Raw genomic sequence first — 20,192 nt, 5'->3', positions numbered from 1 at the left:
ATACATTACTGTTTCACTACAATTCAAATCTTTTTATGTCATTTTTTTAGTTTCAAAAACATTTTGAGTCTAAGCAAATCTGCATTAGAAAACAATATTTTTTTATTTCAGTCATTATGAAACATATAGATCATCTGGAGCAACATGTTACACTATGCAGAGAAATTAATTTGGTTCAATTGCAGTTGAATTTTTAGGATGTTGCCTTTGATTGTAGCATATCTGGTCACAGGCAGTTATTTACTTAATTTCTTTCTCTAAGGTAATTGTGTACAAGTATAGGTAAGTACAGATACATGTACACCAGTTTTAAAAGAGCAAGTATTATGAACATTGGTTACGTTGTACTAATTATGTACACTTGTTTCTTAGATATATATATATATATATATATATATATATATATATATATATAAAATTTAAAGAAGGAATTGTGATTGCATATTAAAAAGAAGTATTCTCATATATTGTACAGTATTTACCAATAGAGCTCTACCAGCAACTGGAACCACAACATCCTTGATGTTACAAGTTATCAACATCTAGGTGTTTACAACGATTAGTACAAGAGGATTCCTCTAAAAAATGTTTTGTTATATTGAAATACAAAAACTTGACTATCCCATACCAAGAATATGGTCGATTCTTCTTCTTGCTTAGTATATTCTGCATGTCATTCAGTGCACAGTAATATATATTTTAGAAAATGTCAAACTATATGCTCCTGATGCATTTAATTACATATAGGTTTATACTTACACCAGTTTTTGATGAAGCATCCAACATTCTTGTTATTTGAAGCTGAAGATCCGAAAACATTTTCAGACTCTGTCAAGTAAAACTAGACAGAGTTATAAACAAGTCAAATTAGCACTGCATTAACATTTTACTAATCAAAAATCTAACGTGCAAAGACTAACACAGTTACAAATTATGACACAAAGAATTTGTAGTAGTCATTAACTTATGAAGTGTTCCACATACATGTTTGATAACTGCTTTAAAATGCAATGGCATAAAATCATTGAAAATGTCATCAATTAATATTTTTTTATAAATGCAACAGATGTGCTTTGGTTGATTCATAAATGGATTATGCCTGGTGCAAGTTTCAACACAGGTGATCAGGATTCAAGAAAGTTATAAAGTGGGCTAGTAAAAAGCTATGTGATGCTTGCAGCAACTCATATAGGCTCATGGATTGTTACAAGACTAATGACCACTAGGGCCCTTACAAGCCTAATCACTCACCACAAACCACTTGCGCCCTGAGTATCATGGGCATCTATACTGGAGGGAGATAGTAGGGAGTGTTAGTTAGGATAATAATTTTCTAATTGACAGCCTCTGTCCATAATGGACATGGGGATTAGATCAGGGGTACATTTATGAGTTTCTATCCAATTGTCAAGGTTTTGTTTGAATAGGGTCAGGGATGAACTCTGTTTTACATTGATGAGGAGCACTTTCAAACACTATGGCATGCCCACAACAGAAAAATAAACACAATTTCTTCACAGAAAAAATGTTATCAGTTAGCTTACACTACTTTTACAGTGGCAGAAAAAACAAGTCCTCCATTTAAAAGTATGTTACAGTCTTGAGACAGTCTGTTAAAACACAACACTCCTAGCTTCAGAATAACTTTCCTGAAGAGGAAGGTAGTAAAAGAACAGAAAATATAAGGCAATGGATTTTTTTTCCTCAAAAGGGAACTTATCTGCCCAGCAAAAGACAGCACAAGCCAACCGCCTATCCTCGAAAGCCTCAGAGGAGCATACTCTTCGATGGCAGGAAAGCTCTGAAGGGCTTTGTACCCAAATTTGTCTTTTTATCTCAAGATGGTTGACAATTTGGGAGCATGGAAGGTGCCCTGAAGCTTTGGAAGCTGGCCAGCTATTATACCCTTGGCAAGATATAACCTCTATAGTTAAGGCTACTGTTGCAGAGATCATTCAAACATCTGTAGTGCTGATAAGTTAAATTTATAGAACTGTACATTTCTCTTCATTTTGCTCACTAATGTCAGCTTCCAAAATGTCACTTACATTTTTTTTTCTTCTTTCTCTGCTGAGTCAACATTATTCTACTTAACATCATCTCCCTCCTCACTCGTCTTTTATTACTTGTTTACTATCAGCATCCTTTCCCTCAGTTTGCTCATCCATCCTATCTATTACATTATTTTCAAGCTACAATTCTTTTCTATGCCTTTGACTTGCAGACAATCAAACCAAAATAAGCTACAGTTCTACTGTTATGTCCCTCTTCCCCACATCTTGAACATTTTCTTTTATTGCATCATTGCATAAAATGAAAAGCAGAAACACAATAAAAACAAGTTTCAACCTCTCTCTAATATATGATACAAGCCAGCTGTGTACATTAATAACACTTGGAATATGAACTATTTTTCATGCCTCACTCCAGAGATGCCATTCATCATACATTTCTTAATGTCATATACAAATGAACAAAGTATATGACAACACTGTTTAATAGGTTCATATGTGCTTACTAGGCTAACAACCACAGGGGCCTTTTTAAGCCTAGCCATGCATCCCAAATCTCTGACAAGTTCTGATACCCTTGATAAATGTAAGCATGGGCCTGGGAGATGAACCATTTACAGGTTACCTATTTGCATCAGAGACATAGGTGACAAATCAGGGGTGAATTTTCCGTTTCCCATCCAATTGTGTAAGTTGCACTTGAATTGGATTAGGGAGGAACTCTGTTTCACATGGATGGGGAGACTGTTCCATAGACAGGGTAGTGTCTGGGATACATACCTATCTCTCCAGCAGGTCCTATTTATATCACAGGCAAGGTTTACGTCTTTAGAATGGGTAATTCGGGTACTGTTTGTTTTGTGGATATGCAGGAAGTCCATCAGAGTGGGAGTCTGACAAAGCCCTGTATGCCAGGCATAGATCTCTCCTCAAAAGCCTGTAGGAGACAGCATACAGGGATAGGGCCTTGAGGTGGTTTGCATAGGACATAATACTTACGCCCTGCATTCTTTTAGTGAGGAATCTCTGTGGACGTTCCAGTTGTTGGATATGCCTGGTTAGGTACATACCAAAGGGGGCATTGTACTCAATGATAGGTCTGATGAATGCCGAATACAGTGGAATAATGACTTCCTTGGACTTACCTTTTGTTTATAAGTTGCGCAACATAGAGTGATTTCCTCACCACTGATGACACGTGATGATCAAAGGCTAGATTACTATCTATGTATGTTCCTAAGTCCATGACTACTGGGTCAACTCTAAGGGGTATGTTGTCAATATGATAATTACCACACATAGATGAATTCCTAAAGGATACTATTATACATTTCCTGGCATTTAGCTTTAGTCCATGACTCTGACACCAGTTGTTTGTCTGTGTCAGCCCCTCATGGAGAACATTTGTGTCAGTGTGAGTTTCAATGACAGCTCCTAATTTGCAATCATCTGCAAATTTAGTCAGCCAGAGACCACTGACATTTGCCTTGGCTTCTGAGACATAAATGCCAAAAAGGAGTGGTCCAAAGACTGATCCCTGAGGGACTCCACTTGTGACGCGCCTTGTTGTAGAGGTGGACTCCCCAATTCTAACTTAATAAAGTCACTTTTGAGTTCAGCAGTCCAGAACTGAATAATCAGTTGCCATTTGACAGCCATATTCAACTGACTAAATTGGTATTGTAACCAAGGAGTACAAAATTGCTTAAAATCATATTGATGCAAAAAAAAAAACAGTCTACAGCTGCAGCACTTGAAAAAGTAATATCAAAGTTATTATCATTATCCCTATGTGTATGTATCTCTGTCTTTCTATGTATGTGTGTGTGTGTGTGTGTGTGTATATATATATATATATATATATATATATATATATATGTGTGTGTGTATGTATATATATATATATATATATATATATATATATATATATTTATATGTATATATATATATATATATATATATATAAATGGGTCACCTTCATTTGCCCGACAGTTCATTTGACTGAAACTCATTTGCCTGACAAGTAGTACTTGTAGGCAAATAAAAGGGATATATCCCTTTCCCCACTGTAGTGCAATCCAGGAGCTATATAGTTAGGGAGTGTGGAGGGGGCAGAGCCCCCACCTAGTTTTATAAAGGATTCTCCTGGGCTGTAACATTTTTGTAAAAGTCTGATTTTTGGCTGCAGCAGCCTTTATTACATCAGACAGACAACTACCAAACAGAGTGTCTTCATGTTAATTAACCTTTATTCACTTGTATTATTTCTCAGTACACTGCACATCACATTTTCCGAGATCTGGCTCCACAAAGGCTCCTCATCCAAAGGTTTTCTAACATTCACAGTTTTTTTTCAAGATATCTTTTCCCAAACCACTATCAGGTACTGTAATAATGCATACAGACTCACTATGCATATATTTTTTTGTGACTCTTAACTTGTCTCCATGTCATTCTGCTATACTTCTTGACTAACCTGTGGACCATTGCAAAACATCTGGAAACAAAAACAGTAGGGACAAATTTCTCCTGGTCAGTATAAATACTACCTTAGATCTCTAACCCAGTCAACAAAAGAAAATAGTAATAATAATAATAATAATTATGGGATATGTAGCTCTTAGGGATCTACTACTGTCTTTTGGCTTTTCCCAGTTAGGGGTTGCTCCAACAGAACTCCGGTCCGCTAATGATTGGCAGTGAATTTTTACGGTGTCGAGTTGCCAGCCTGGCACCCAACCTTCAAGGAAGGCACACCCACACACGCATGCACCTACCTGCATGTCTTTAAATTCATTCAACCAAGGGGAGGACATGCAGATTCCACACATAAGGCGCTCCAGCCGAGAATCAAACCGGAGAACCTCTTGCTGTGAGGCGACAACGCTAACCGCTTCACCACTGCGCCTACTGCATACTATAATTTATGGGACTTCCTTGACAGCAGGTGTGGGTACATATGTGTGGCACTGGTAACCTGGATACGACAATAGCAGTAACATGTGCAGATATACCCTGCAGTCATTCTTGTTGTAGGGGGCAGTAGGTGGAGTGGGTAGTAGTCCATGACTTTATGCGGGTATCTTTTCAGGCCAAAACAGTTATGAACTGTACCTCTCCCTCAATTTTATTTAAATTGCCTGCTCCCATACATAGGCACATAGGATATGATAGACTGGATATATGTGAGGGTGGCTATCTTGTGGCTATCTTGTTGGAGTGGGGTGTGGTTCCTAGCTATGGTTGTAAGTGAATAGGTAGCTAACGGCAAATGGTTGTCACTGCAAGTGACTGTTGTAGGCAAGCATACTACTAGACACATAAGTGCCATTCTGTTACAAGATGCATTCACCAGGACAGTCTCCACATGTGTCTAACAGTGGCTAATACATCCCATACCACAGTACTGTATATCTTCGGCTATCTCCTGTGGATTCTTTCTTATGAAATTGCTGCTTCAGTTCTGGTTAAAAGTGATTCCATTTTCACTCAGTAGTATACTGCTTGCTGTGCATTTTTGCATCTAATATAGTAGATCAACCATAAAGGTTATTGCTAAATACAATTTTTGCATTTCTTTTATGCTAATAAAGTTAGATTTCACCTTTGTTTATAAATGCGTGTGTTATAGAGATGCACACCAGCAACAGAGTGCATTGATGCAGTTTATGCTTCTCATCAGCATTCCATGCATACCTGCTCATATATGAAAGCTGTGTGTGTACATGCATCTTGTGACTATGAAACACTAGGATGCACTAAACATGATTCAAAGCCCCATCCAGGATGTGAATATCAAACTGTCATCTTGTTTTACTATACATTAGTGGCAATAACTACTGATGCTATTATCCCATGAAGAGCACCTGCCTTGTGTGCAAAAGAGAGCAACATTTTACTGTATTTCCTCTATGGCCAGATCATGTAGCAGTTGTTGGGACTGTCTGTGGGCCGTGTCAGGAACATATATACTTGGTATGACCTGGTAGACCAGATGTAAAGAGTAACCAGCATTCCCAAACCAATAAACAGTCTAGGCACTGGTACAATGACTTGCTTCCCTTTAATCCTGAATATCTCAGTCTGAGAAAAGCAGATGCAATGTAGGGATTCCCCAACTGGTACAGTGTTTGCCATTTCTGATGTGTACAGTACTTCCTTTAGTAAACTGTTTTCTGTTTCTCACAGATCTGTTCTTAATATTATTTGTTTCCTCTGACAAACACCAGGATATCACAGGTTGCCATCTGTGGGTGACTGCCTGTATACTGTGTGTGTGCAGTAATCGCTGTTTTGTTGTAAACATCTGTTGTTTTGTGGGGCAGGGCACATGGTTGTGACACTGCGGTCTGTGCCACCATTTTATGTTTCTGCTTCATTGAACCCAACAGTGACGATATAGCTGTTTCTGTGTCATTGCAGCTAATTGTGTTTTACCTAGAAACTTTAGTGTAACTGCTTGTATACTGTGTATATTACTGATGTACTTTAGAGTGCTCTCCTAAACAAGATGCCTTGTCCTGTTGCTGCAGATGCACATGCTAGTGTAACTCCAAAACTGATGAGAAATATTTCAGGCTTCTGCTTGTATATGGGGCATAATTTCACTTTGTCATTTACATTTCCATAAAACCTCTTTGTGTGATATGATAGCTTGAATATTCATTTTGTCTTTTGGCATGGACACAACATGAAGAAAATGCTGCTGGCTGCTACAGGAAGCAGGTTAGATTTATATCACAGTGGAGTTAATTGCATCCAGTATCCTTTCCTTAGTATTTCTGTCATAACAACTGTGGGCTGTCATCTTGAATGCTATGCTTTGCATTTTGTTTCCTTTCTGCAGTACATGACATCCCACCAGATGCTGATGAGCAGGATGTGCACACCTGACTGGGGTTGGGGGTTAGGGGGTGGGATCTACTCTAGTCCAGTGGATAGTCTGCCCCAATTCTGGCCCTGCCTCAGCTGGAGCATGTGGCAGTAGCAACAGCTGATAGGACAATGGCATGCTTGTTCACTATACACCAACCCCTTCTGCAGCAGGTATCAAACTTGCTGAACCAACTGTCCAATGTCATCAGGCCATAAGAAGTAGATGTGGCGCATGACAGTGGCTACCTGAACTCAAGACTGCCACCTTCTGGGTTCTGGTAACATCCCTCTGATCTGGTCAGCGGCTGCTTGACTGCCCAAAACCCATCCTTCCCCCAACCATATATCTTAACCTCTGTCTATGTGTCTTCATTCCTCCATGTGTGTCCACAGCAGCCCTGTTCATCTGTGGTCTTCTGTGTGTGTTTGCATACCCTGATTGTATACTCACCTCCTCCATTCTTTCATCTTGTGACTTTCCCTCATGCTGTTCAATATTTTATTTAACTTGCAAGTTAGTAACTACAAAAGATGAGGAGTAGAAATTAGTTGTAAGTGCACCTTACTGATTGTTGCAGAAGCCAGTACACATCACAGCGGGCATTTCATGATTTCACCAAATCCCCAGCTCAGTATGGATTCCAAATAAAAACTTGTTCTTTTGATTCAGGTATCAAAAAGAGCTCATTATAGAGAGTAATGCAATCAAATTCATAGGTTCATAAGTGTATACTATCCAATGACTACTCGGGCCTTGATAAGCCTCATTAAGCAACCCAAATGTATCCCACAAGTTATGATCTTAAGCCACTAAGTCAGTTCATGAAGTAGTTGGCAATGCAAAACATTGGTAAGTACTGCCAGAAATTCTAAGTAAAGAGTCCATACTTTAAAAAATGGAAGCATGAGCTGTACTCAAGGGTAGGGATAACCACACAATAAGGCATGCAGGAACAGTAGTCAGACTGATATGAGGGACAAAAACAATACACAGTGTAAGGACCATATCCATTGATGGATGGGACTATAGTTACTTCTACACTTCATACAAAACTGGAGGCAACTGTTGTAACAACAATCACTGTGGGGGATGCTGGATATAGAATAAGTCTAATATGCTGCTCACTTCTCAGGAGTAGTACATACAAAAGATCAGAATCCACAATGCAGCCCACCCAAAAGCATGCAAAAACTACTTTACATGCATTGACTAAACTGAACAAATACCCATTCAGAGACAGGGTCACCGCTACATTGTCATATGCCATGCAGCTTCCACATTGCTGAAGCTATAATATTTACTGCAGTAGCATAGCCAGTTGCACAGACATCTAAAGCAATCAGCTGTATATGTACATTGACTCAAGGCAGAACACCACCTGTGAAAAGGTGCCCACTCGTTATAGAGTATCCTTTGTCATGTGGCTACACAAGTATAGTAAAAGTATGTATTGCAATAACACATTGACATAGAAGCCTTAAACATTTACTCATGCGCACACAGTCAATGAATCAAGCCATTGCACCATTCATACAAAGGCACCTATACCTGTTGGACAGTCTCTTATTTCATGTGGCCTCAATGTTACTGATGTATTAAATGCAGCACCACAGTCAGTGGCACAGCTGGCAAAAAAGCACACAGATAATACTTAGTTAAATATATGTAGTGTACTACTCTGAAACATTATTTACTGGCCAGTTCACAAATGAAAGACTGGGGTAGAAGACAAAACTTTCTTTCAAGGAGGGAACAGTGAATACATTATATATGAAGACATGCAAAACATATGACAAAATACAAACACTTGTAAGAAAGGAAGAATAAGTTCATTATTTGATGCAAAACTCTTTCAGTCCTCTGATGACATTATTTATTACAAGGGGTGATGCTGAAGAATCTGATGGTGGTATTCACAGTCATTACATGTGTGCAGCAGGTATGTTGCTAATTGCACACAAGCACAGACAAGATGTGATTTTTAGACATCTGCTGCGAATATGTTCAACCCTTGAAAAGTCACTTAGTCGAACACAAATTAGTGTTTTATGACACTTAAATGAGGAAATATATGTAACAGTGTAACATTAATATGATAGAGTACCTTTCACATCTTTTGTGATTCATAGTCACATTTTGCTATGCATGTGCACTTTGTGCATATAGGTTATTGTAGAAAGGCAAGCACTGCTTTTTTGATTCACATTCCATTTGGGGAAAATGGTTAGTTTCAAGGATACTGCAGCAGTTTCATTATATACTCTTAGCTCCTTAGCTCGTGTGGATGAGCACATCTATTTTCCGGTGTCACCATAGGACCGAGCCACTGCCATGCATGCCTCATATAGATTGTCATGCTTCCCTGAGGTGCTTGGTGTGATTGATTGTACTCATGTGGCTATTGGGGTTCCACCTGGACCAAGTGGGACAAGTACCATAACAGGAAGGGCATAATGGTTAGGGTGTTTACCTTACAGACACAAGATGCAGGGTTTGATTCTCGCATGGTTTAATTGGCTAGGCTTAAAGTGGCCCACAAAGGCAGTTAGCCTAGTACTACTCTAGGAACCTATGAACCTAAATTGTCAGGCAGTGTGCAAAGAACATAGTTGTATTACAAATGTATATTGACTTAGCATCTTGTCAGTACCAGTGATTCCCACATATGGGGCACAAGGTCATTGTAGCACCAGTACCTGCATGGTTGCGTACCACCTGGCATGTTGTTATTTTTAAGTATACAGTAAATATGTTTGTGGCCCATAGCTTTTGTTATATGTGTTGAGAAAAGTGTAATGACTAACTACCTTATCATCATGTGTCCCCTCACCTTGATCTTTTTTTTCAGGTAATGCAGGTTACCCACTTGAACATTAGCTAATGACACTAGTCTGTGTCTGAAAAGGAGCTGCAGAAGAATGCTATAATATCACTCTGCCCCAGAAACAGATAGTCATTGATCGAGTGTTCAGCCTGTTTACTGACATTTTCACTGCCTGGATAAGAAGTAATGATATGATGACGATGTCCTAATGAAATTTTTTTCACTGCTGTTTTGATTACATTCCAGTTGGTGAAAATGGTTAGTTTCACTGGCAGTCTTATTCATTATTTTCCTTTTGCTGTATAACAACTTGGTACATGAAGCAGTGTTAGGCAGCATCAGAGGAGGCATTATAGACAAAGGTTAGCGCATTATAACCTTTTGGCGCAGGAGATGCTTGAACATGTTAGAGCAGATAGGGACATTATAAGGGCTATTGTGAACTTGTATAAGCCAAAATGAAAATTGGGGAAATGCATGGTCTTTCTCTTCTTGTGGAAACCAATATATGTATATATCTCACTATACTTCCCACAGGGACTTATCAGAGACAGACTGGGGACATGTTGGGTATCTGTAAACTAATGCATCAAGGATACTGCAGCCATTCCATGATATACCCTTAGCTCATGTGGATGAGCATATCTGTTTTCCGGTGTCACCATAGGACCGAGCCACTGCCATGCATGCCTCAAATAGATTGCCATGCTTCCCTGAAGTGGTTAGTGTGATAGATTGCACTCGCGTGGCTATTGAGGCACTACCTGGACCAAGACCTGACAAGTACCATAATAGGAAGGACTACCATTCCATAAATTGTCAGTTAATGTGCGAAGAACATAGCTGTATTACAAATGTATACTGACTTAGCATCCTGTTAGTACCAATGATTCCCACATATGGTGCACAAGTTCACTGTAGCACCACTTTCTGCATGGTAGGATACCACATGACATCTGCAGCAGCTGGAAAGGCCACAGAAGTACCTCACAAAGAGGATTACTGGCCTCAAACAGATGCCCTACACTGACCGTCTCAAAAAACACCATAGCATATTGCCTACTCCGAGGTGATCTCTGCCTAATATATAAAGCTATGTCAAACCCAGAGCTGTTGGACATGCTACACCTAAAGAAATCCCAATCCCTCCAAGCTACATGCTCTGGGAACCTAAACATTGTCACCACAATAAACAGGGCATGCTGGGGGGATAGATTCCTGTCCCAGAGACTTCCCATACTCTGGAACAGGCTACCTATCTATGTCAAGCAAAGTTCTTCATTAGCACTCTTCAAGAAAAATCTGGATGAGTGGATGGGAAATAGGAAATACACCCTGGGGATCACTTCTGTGTCTCTGCTCGACAGTGGCACAGGAAAATAACTTTCTTGGGTGGCATAAGCCAGGGAACCTTGTTGGCTAGGCTTATGTAGATCCTTGGGCCGATAGCCTAGTACCTACCTATGAACCTATACTGTTTATGACTGTACAGTAAATATGTTTGTGGCCCCATAGTTTTTGTTATATATCTTGAGCAAAGTTTAATGACTAACTACCTTATCTTTATGTGTCCCCTCTCCTTGATCTTTTTCAGGTAATGCAGGTTACCCACTTGAACTTTAGCTTATGACACTAGTCTGTACTCCACAGAGAGCTGCAAAAGAACACTATAATACCACCCTGTCCCAGAAGCAGATAGTCACTGGGCGAGTGTTCAGCCTGCTTAAACAACATTTTCACTGCCTGTATAAGACATAATGTTGTGACGATGTCACCCTAATAATGTTTTTTTCAACTGGTATTCTGAAGGTAATACTGTTGTTGCAAATTGACACTTCCTGAGCAATTTGTTCTTCTTTAATTATGTACTTTTTCATTTCTTTTATATATTTATTCATGTAAATGCTTTTTTTCTTTTTTTTTTAATTTGATTTTCTTTAATCCTTCCAGGTAAATGTAAATATTTTCATTTTTCTTCACAGATGTCATGCATTGGGTTAGGACTGCTTCAGGTGTGTTTTTCGTCAGTGCAATTTCTCCTAGCAGGGTGTGGGAATAGCCTTAGAGATCAAGAAGAAGTACTGTCATGTGAATTTGATATTGAGTTGCTACTGTGATGTGATGTGGAAGTCCAGTGATGTCTAACTGGCAGAGTGATGGAGAAATCCATTTCCAAGTATGCTGAACTTACTTGGGCCACCCGTGTTGCATGTCTCACATAGCCAACATGCATGCAAAGCTGCTCCTTGACACATTTACCACTGTCACCAATGTGTGTGTTTGGTAAGCTCTTCTAGTATGTGGATAGAGGCTGGCATGGATGCCATGTGAGTGACTATGCTTTGCATGAAGATCATTATGGGATTGTCCCTATTCTCTACCATTCCCATATAGTGTTGAATTTTCTCAAGTGCACCCTGCAGCACTCTAGGCATCACTACCTGATTCTCAGTGGTGAGTAACATTTGTTCCTGTGTGGACAAAGGCTAAAATGTTTCTAGAGCCAACTGTGGTTGATGCTATCACCTAGCACATTTGTGGTCAAAATGCACAGTGGGTAATTGAACCTCCAGCATTATCATGTCTTCCTCAGGAGGTTCAACATGGTGTAGCAGAAAGAGGTGTTAAGTTATGAGGGGATTTATTTATTTACTCTTTGTTGACCATGTAAGTCCCACTAGGCAAATGGTGTCTTTTTAGGGGAGACTCAAAGTAATATTCATACTGACTAGGGCAAATTTGACTAGGGCATAGGGGAACTTCCCCTACTTGTTGCTGCGATTGGAACCCATTTTGCATGAGTACTTCTTGTTTCCATTCCAGGTACAGAAGCGACCAGAAGAAACAGGGAGGTAGATGGACAGAGAAGGAGTTAAGGGAGTGGTGACAGAAATGGAGGAGAAAGTCATTATCAAGACTGGAGAATGCATGCAAGATTCTGATGAAATGTTTCAAAGAAATCTGTTTGATGGAGATGGGTCATCAAATGATGGCTGTATAACTACAACCATCCAGGTGGGAAAGTTGTGGGATGATTTACTTAAAGAAATGGTGATGCACAGTGAGAAAGAAAATGAAGGAGATGATAACTGGGGGAAATTATGAAAAAAATATAAAAGGAGGATGTAGAGGCAATCCTGATGAATAGTGGTGAGATGGAAAATTAAACATATGTAGAGAAAGTAAATGAAGGCAAAAGGGGAGTAGCAGAAAAGAAAAAGGCAGAAAAAAATGAAAAATGGAAGTGAGTGATAAGGATTCAAAGTAAAAAAGACAAAGAAATAGGTATGAAATATGGGAGAATTTAATAACTTCTTTGGGTGTAAAAGCACATGAGGAAAGAGCATTTATTCTTGTTAACAGAAAGGCATTGTGCAACATTATATTTGAGACTGTTTTTTCAATGGAAAATTTTCTTGGAGAATATGAAAAAAGAAAGACTAACCAATGGAATCTTTATGTGATAAAAGCATTTAACAGAGAAACAAAAAAGTAAATTCATGTACAATTTTGAACAGAGGTGGAAAGAGACTTGAAAGGACATTTAAGGACGTTATGTAAAGAAGTATTGGACATTGCAAAAGTTTGTGATAAAAGGGGTTTACAGACTGGTAGATAGGATTGTGATATTGTGTTAAAAATAAAACAAGAAAAATATATACATATGCCAAGTATGATAAATATGGAGCAGAACAGGGGTGTCATAAAATACTGGGGGACAACCCAAAACATGTTTTTTTGTGGAAAAGGACATTTGATAAGTAACTGTGATAAAATAAAATGTTATATTTGTAGGGAAAAGGGAAATGATGAAAAAATTTAAACTGAAATGTTATAAATGTAACAAAATTGGACATTTATAGATGGATTGTAAAAATGAAAATAAGACCAAAAAAATAAATAAATAAATAAAAAGAGAAGAAAATGAACAATGGGAAAAATTCTGAAGTAGTAGAAATAGAAGAAAATTAGATGAGAAAAAAATAATAAAGAGGACACAGAAAAGGGCTCTAAAATAAGTGTTGAAGAAGACATAAAATGTGAGATACTAAAAAGAATTGCATTAGTAAAGGGTAAAGGGCAGAAAAAAGAAAATTTAAAGGGATAAGTACAAAATAATAAAAAAGAAAAGAAATGGATGAAAAAGAATATACACTGCTAATGGTTGGGTTGGTATAATAGTTAAGATGGTTGATTCACAGACACAAGGTGTTTGTTTCTCAACTTTTGCAGAGAAATTGGCCCATTAAGGCAGCTATCTTAGTAATTAGCTATGAACTTATGAAATCATGAATCTAAGAAAATGAAAATGTTAGAGTGCTTTCTGTAAATATGAATGGTATTAAGAATGTAGTATGAAGGATATGGATTTTGGAGTGGTGTAAAACTTGACATAGATGTAATTATATTAGAAGACACAAGATAGATTACAAAACACAGAAACTATGGGAGGGAAGATAATCTGGAATTTGGGAAATGACAGATGTTCTTGAATAGCTGTATTCTATAGAGGTATAGTACGGATATTAGATGTAACGTTAGCAAAACTGGGAAGATCAGACAGTGTATATTTAAAATGTAAAGAACAAGTATATAGAATGATATCATTATATGCTTATACTAATTGTAAAGAAAGGGGAAAGCTTATTTCATCAGATTTTAAACTATGTAGTGGTTAATATGAATATTATAAAATAGGAGACTTTAATTGTGATTTCAGAGGCAAGTGTAAAAAACAAAGGAAATAAATAATATAAGAAAAATGTTGGATAAAAATTCATGGACTTACAAAAGGTGTACGTCTAGAACTGAAATAGATTATTTTATAATATCAGAAGATTTACTTACAGGATAAGGGAAGATAGTTTAAGTAGGATTATTGGATCATCTTGCAATATGTCTGGAGATAAAGGAAAACAAGGAATATATAAACAAGCAAAGGAACAAAATGGACAAATGAGGAGGCATGGAATGATGAAGGAAAAAGATTAGTAATACAGTTATGGAAAGATAATAGTACTATGAGAACATTTTTATAAAAAATTGTCTGAATGGTGGATGAAATTTAGGGAAAAATAAAAAATATATATATTTTTACAGCGACAATATGAAGTGGAAAATGTAGAGAAAGAAAAATATAAAAGAACATATAACACTGTATTGGAAGATTTTGAACATATGATACTTTGGCAATGAAAAAGAATTATATGAAAGAAATCTAGAAAAATACAAGAATTATTATATAAGCAAAGATATTTTTACAAGGAAAAGAAAAGTATTAAGTTACTTAAACAGATTACTAAAGGAAGATAGTGTAATGAGAGTAATAAAAAACGTGAAAGGAGAAACAGAAATAACTCGGGAAAAGAATATGAATAGTATAGTACAAGAAAAGTTTAAAAGAAAGAAAGAAGATAGTGAAAAAACATGGAAAGTAAAAAAGTTAACAGAAAAAGAGAATAGGGAGTTGGAAAAGGAGATTTCTTTATATGAGCTAAAGTATTAGGACAAGTAAATATAGATTTGGCTGCAGGACCAGATGGAATAGAGTATGAAATGTATGACAATCTAAGGGATTTGCAAAAAATATATATTTTTAAAGATTTTGAATAAATTGTTAAATTAAAGATTTAGGTATAAGGAATTATGTGGTGGAATTCTTAATTTCATATGGAAGAAGGAAGGTAGAAGACAATTAAAAAACTGGAGACTAACTGTATTGGATACTAATTATTATAAGATCTTTATGAAAACAATATAAAATAGATTTGAAACTAAAATGGAAAAAATTATGGAAGATACTATATATAGTATAAAGAGGAAGTGTTGTCAAGAATTATTAATAATAGAAACATTGTGGATGATATTATGAATAGAAAAGAAGCAAAATCATGATAGGAGACCTTATTAATGTATTTAATATAACTCCACATGAAATCTTATAGGCAATCACAAAATTATAACTGAGAAAGTTAGGAAATTATGTATATCAGGGTATAGTAATAAGGTAAAAATACTTGCAAATGGCTGGTTAAGCCAATAGGTGCATATGAAGAGTGGTGTAAGACAGGGATGCCTGATGAGTTGTATACTCTTTGCATTAGTTATGAATTTGATAGCATGCAAAATAAATTACAAAATGAAGGAGGCAGGGTATATAACACCTGAAGGGTCAAGAATTCCAGTTGTGTTAACATATGCAGTTGACATTATAATAATTGCAGAAAAACAGAATTTGGATAAAAGAATAAATAATTTACATAAATGAGTGTCTAGATGATAGGGATGGGTTTAGGTAAAGAGAAAAGTAAAGAATTAGGTGAAGTAGTAAAGATAGGGGGTATATGTTTTGCAATGAATATAATTTCTGTGATAGGTATAACATTTGGGAATAACAATGTTAAGTAAAATTTAATGGGGAAAAATAGAAGAAATAAAACAAACGTATTTTCTGGAGAACATAAATTATCATTCAGAAGAAAAGCTTATTTGATAAATTCGGTACTGATGAGAAAACTATCATACTTAGTAAGTGTATTTATGTTGCCAACAGTACTTGAAAAGGAATTATTGCAGATATTTTTCATTTATATGGGGATCTAGATTAAATTCAGTAAAAAGAGGAGTTTTGTATGTAAATAAAGAGGAAGGAGGTTTAGAGTTAATTAACCGAGTGGCATATGCTGCTCCATTAAATTTGTGCAAACTGTTAATGTGGACAAATAAAAAGATGAGAGATCATTAGTAAAAGTCTGCAAATATAAGCATCGTAAATTTTGGGGTACGGCAAAAAAAAAAAAAAAAGAGTAAAAGAGAAAAAGGGTGTATAAATGAAATAAAATGTTACCAAGAGAAAATATTTTGTAGGAATTAAAAACTGATGATATAGAAAAAGTAAGAAAAGTATGGTCTAAGAATGTAATGATACAACATTGCAATGTAAAACCATAGGAAAATCAAACAGATGAAATAATTAAAGCTACAAAAATAAGAAGCAAATGGTGTAATCAGAAAGTAGAATGCCAAGATTTTTTTGTGGAGACTGCTAATACATAATTTACAAGTGAAAGGAAATATGGCACATAAAAAGAAAAGTGATGGAATATGTTTACATTGTCAAGAAGAAACTAGTGAACATTTTGAAATGTAAAAGAGTAAAAAGGTTAAGGGGAAACTATATAAAGATTTTTTTGAAGATATAAAAGAAGTAGATAAAAAAATCATGGACATGATTAAATATGGATATTATAAGAATACAAGTAAAGAATATGTTAAAACAATAGACAAAAAAAGTTATTTATATGGAATGAAAGAATAAATGAGAAATGGATTTTAGCAACATTATTAAGTAATCTCAGATGGTGGTTATGGAAGAAGGAGTCTAGTAGGAATGAAAATTTAGTATGATTGTAAGGAAAATTATGACTGTGTGGATGGACATATCTAGATATTTGCACATTTGTAAATATGCAAATATGTTGTAAATACAAGTTATTTTTTTAAAGGACCCCTACTCTTTTTGATTTTTTACATGCACCTGAGTTACCACCAACTCAGGCAGATGGGACCTCATTTTAACATCTCATCTGAAGAACAGAAAATGGAGTACGGCAATATACAAACCTGAACTAGTGATCCTACATTTCAAAGGCCACTACTTTGCCAACAAGTCTTTAACCCTTCAACCATTCTCATAATGACATTTGACCATGGTGCACCACCACTGAATCTATTTCTTATTTATCAACCTGTCTGGGGGGAGGGAGCCCTGCCAGTAGACTTTGCAGTTGCATGCCTCTGTCATTTGTGTCTTGAGTACGACAGTGATTGCATCATCATTATCATCATCAACATCCTTCTGACTGCTAACATCGGTTTACTGTGGTGCATCACAGCCTATCATTAATGTTTCCTTTTTCTGCAGTGCAATGTCTGTGAACAAATAATAATGTTTCATTGCAATATGCTGTATTAATCCAGTGTCAGAAAATCTGTGTGCAAGTATTATTACAGGTGGACAGGTGGAAATGAAGGAAGTCCATATCTACCATCTGATGTATCTGTTTGCAGTGGTACTGCTGTCAATGCTGTAGTACCTGATGGCAAAACATTTCAAATTTGTATGTAGTCATTCAACCAATAAATGCATATGTTAAGACATACTGCCAGGCAGCACTGATCGTCTCTAACACCTGTGTGAACATAGATGTGGCATACCAAGCTGCCAGTATCTACACCATCTTAAATAGCGCCAGTTTCATCATCCTCTACATTCATAGTCATCCTCTCATGGGGATAGCAAATACTTCTTATCAGGTATCAGACTTTGGACAGTGAAACCATCATTGCTTGTGGTATTTGGAGCAATGACATTCTGGTATGCTTTGCTCTTGACATGGGACACCATTCCAGGGATTTGGAAAGACTTATTGCAACATGGAATTTTTATCTCAGAAGTTTCTGCATTGTGGTGAGCTTTTCTGATTCATAGACTGATCTCTCACTATGTTTTTTCTCTTGTGGGACTCAGCACAGACAGTGGTCTTTTGGATGAAGCCACATGCTAAAGCAGGAGTCTGGGGGAGTGGTTAATGTTAATCAGCCATTTTCTATACCACAGAAATATTCATAGAGCCCACTTTACTTGGCTTTGTGATTAGCTTGATGAAGTAAAATTTAACTCTAGGCGGAAAATGTGAATGCTGTCTTTTGACAGTGCTCACCCATTCACTCCAGTTGGAGTATTTGTGGTATAGATAAGTCCAGTGAAGCCTTAGAGTGAGGGGTTTCAAGGAGTGTATGTGTTTAGATGTATGCGTGTACTTGCTGAGACAGAGCTGGCTCACCTTGCCCCCTGTGCCAGCCCTACAAACTAGCTCCCCACCTCCTTAGCTCTTCACGTGATGCACAAAAAAAAGTGTTTTCAAACTTTGGATTACTATAGGAAACAATGCCACCCACCATACCCCAACAAATATATGCCACTCCCCCTACCCTCAACTCAAATTAAAAAAAAAAAATAGAAAAAAACAAAATGTCTTCAGACTGGCTTACCACAATAATGCAGCCAATCATGCCCCACCAAATCCATGACTCCCCCCCCTCCCAGCTCTCAGCATAAAACAAAACAAAAACATCTTTGGATTACTGTAGGAAGTAAATTAACTTCCTACAGTATTACAGTCAATCACACCCTCCCAAATTCACATACCCTCAACCCTCAGCACAAAAAAAAAATTCCATTCTTCGGACTACTGTAGGAAGCCAATTAGCTTTCTACAGTAATGCATCCAATCACACCCTCCTAAATCCATGCCCCTCCAGCCTTGAGCACAAAATAAACAAACAAACAAAAAGTCTGCAGATTACTGTAGGAATTTAATTAGATTCCTACAGTAATTCAGCCAATAATGCCCTCCCAACCCCCCCTAAAAAAAAAGAAAACACGGCTTCAGATTCAATACACAACCCCTGTTCAAGTGAAGAGCAAAAACAGCAAAAAGAAAACACCTACTTAAGTACCTTTCTGTAATGGCAATTCAGTACAGAAAGAAAGTAAATGCAAGCTTCTCTATGCTACTGTGTCCATTTCTGTAACGGCATGAGTAAGGCTGAATAAGTGTGTGTGTGTGTTTTCCTAGGTGGTCACAGTCTGGCAGGTAGATTATGGATGCCGAAACTGGATGCGTGGGTGTGTGTCTGCCCGGATGGTCGCAGTATCATAGGTAGAGGATCTCAAGTCTGGATGTGTGTGTGTGGGGGGGGGGGGGCTTCCTTTACTAATGTGATGCATGGGCTTCTAGGGAGAACACTAGCACTGTCAGGTCTGACAGCAGATGTTCAATTCAGAGACATGATGTTGAGCTACTAATGATCTGTTTCTCAGTTTGGCTGCACCATAGCTTTGAATCAGTATTTCTCTCTGCCATACTAAATGACCAACCCACACTGGGCAATTAGCACAGGGAGAGTGGAACTCTATAAATCCCAGTGCATATCAGTAGTTCTCTTCCTACATTGTGCCAATGTGCAATTTCTTTCCCTGTATACCACGTATGCCTGATAGTACTTGGTTCCACACCTTTGCTCACTTTGACTTTTTAGGAACAGTTTTTCCAAGTGCACAACTTCCATACACCTTAAGTACATCCATGAGGATAAGGTTCTCCTCAGGAGTAAAGTTATGTCATTTGTGTCTTGCTCCATAATGCTGCAGCTTATTGTCCCACCAAGTAATAAAGTCAGTATTACAAATTGTACATCTGTCCTGAGCCAAATGAAACAGAAGTAGAAAATCTCCCTGCATGACTTATGTCAAACACTGCAGTGTGAATCTGTTCCTTACTCAATACTACAACTGCATTTTGTGTGTGCGTGTGTGTGTGTGTATGCGCATGTGTGTGTGTTTGCTCTGATAACAGATGAGTATTCAAATCTGAAATTGAATTTATTTATTGCTATTTATAAACAGACGGATGGG

The 20,192-nt window shown here is 37.2% G+C and overlaps 1 protein-coding gene across 1 annotated transcript in view; it reads right to left on the bottom strand.

Annotated features, from left to right (window-relative positions):
• Nucleotides 1-20,192, bottom strand: part of ENO4 (enolase 4) — a 1,153,105-nt gene that overhangs the window by 565,099 nt on the left and 567,814 nt on the right. Inside the window, exon 7 of the mRNA XM_044055968.1 lies at nt 760-828. Within this exon, the coding sequence (XP_043911903.1) occupies nt 760-828 (69 nt within the window). The remainder of the gene's footprint in view (nt 1-759; nt 829-20,192) is intronic.

Source organism: Protopterus annectens, chromosome 14.part0 (genome assembly GCF_019279795.1).
Source record: "Protopterus annectens isolate FY-2018-M chromosome 14.part0, PAN1.0, whole genome shotgun sequence".
Classification (NCBI taxonomy): Eukaryota; Metazoa; Chordata; order Ceratodontiformes; family Protopteridae; genus Protopterus; species Protopterus annectens.
The sequence above is the reverse complement of the archived record's forward strand: the minus strand, read 5'-3'. Positions and strand labels throughout refer to the sequence as shown.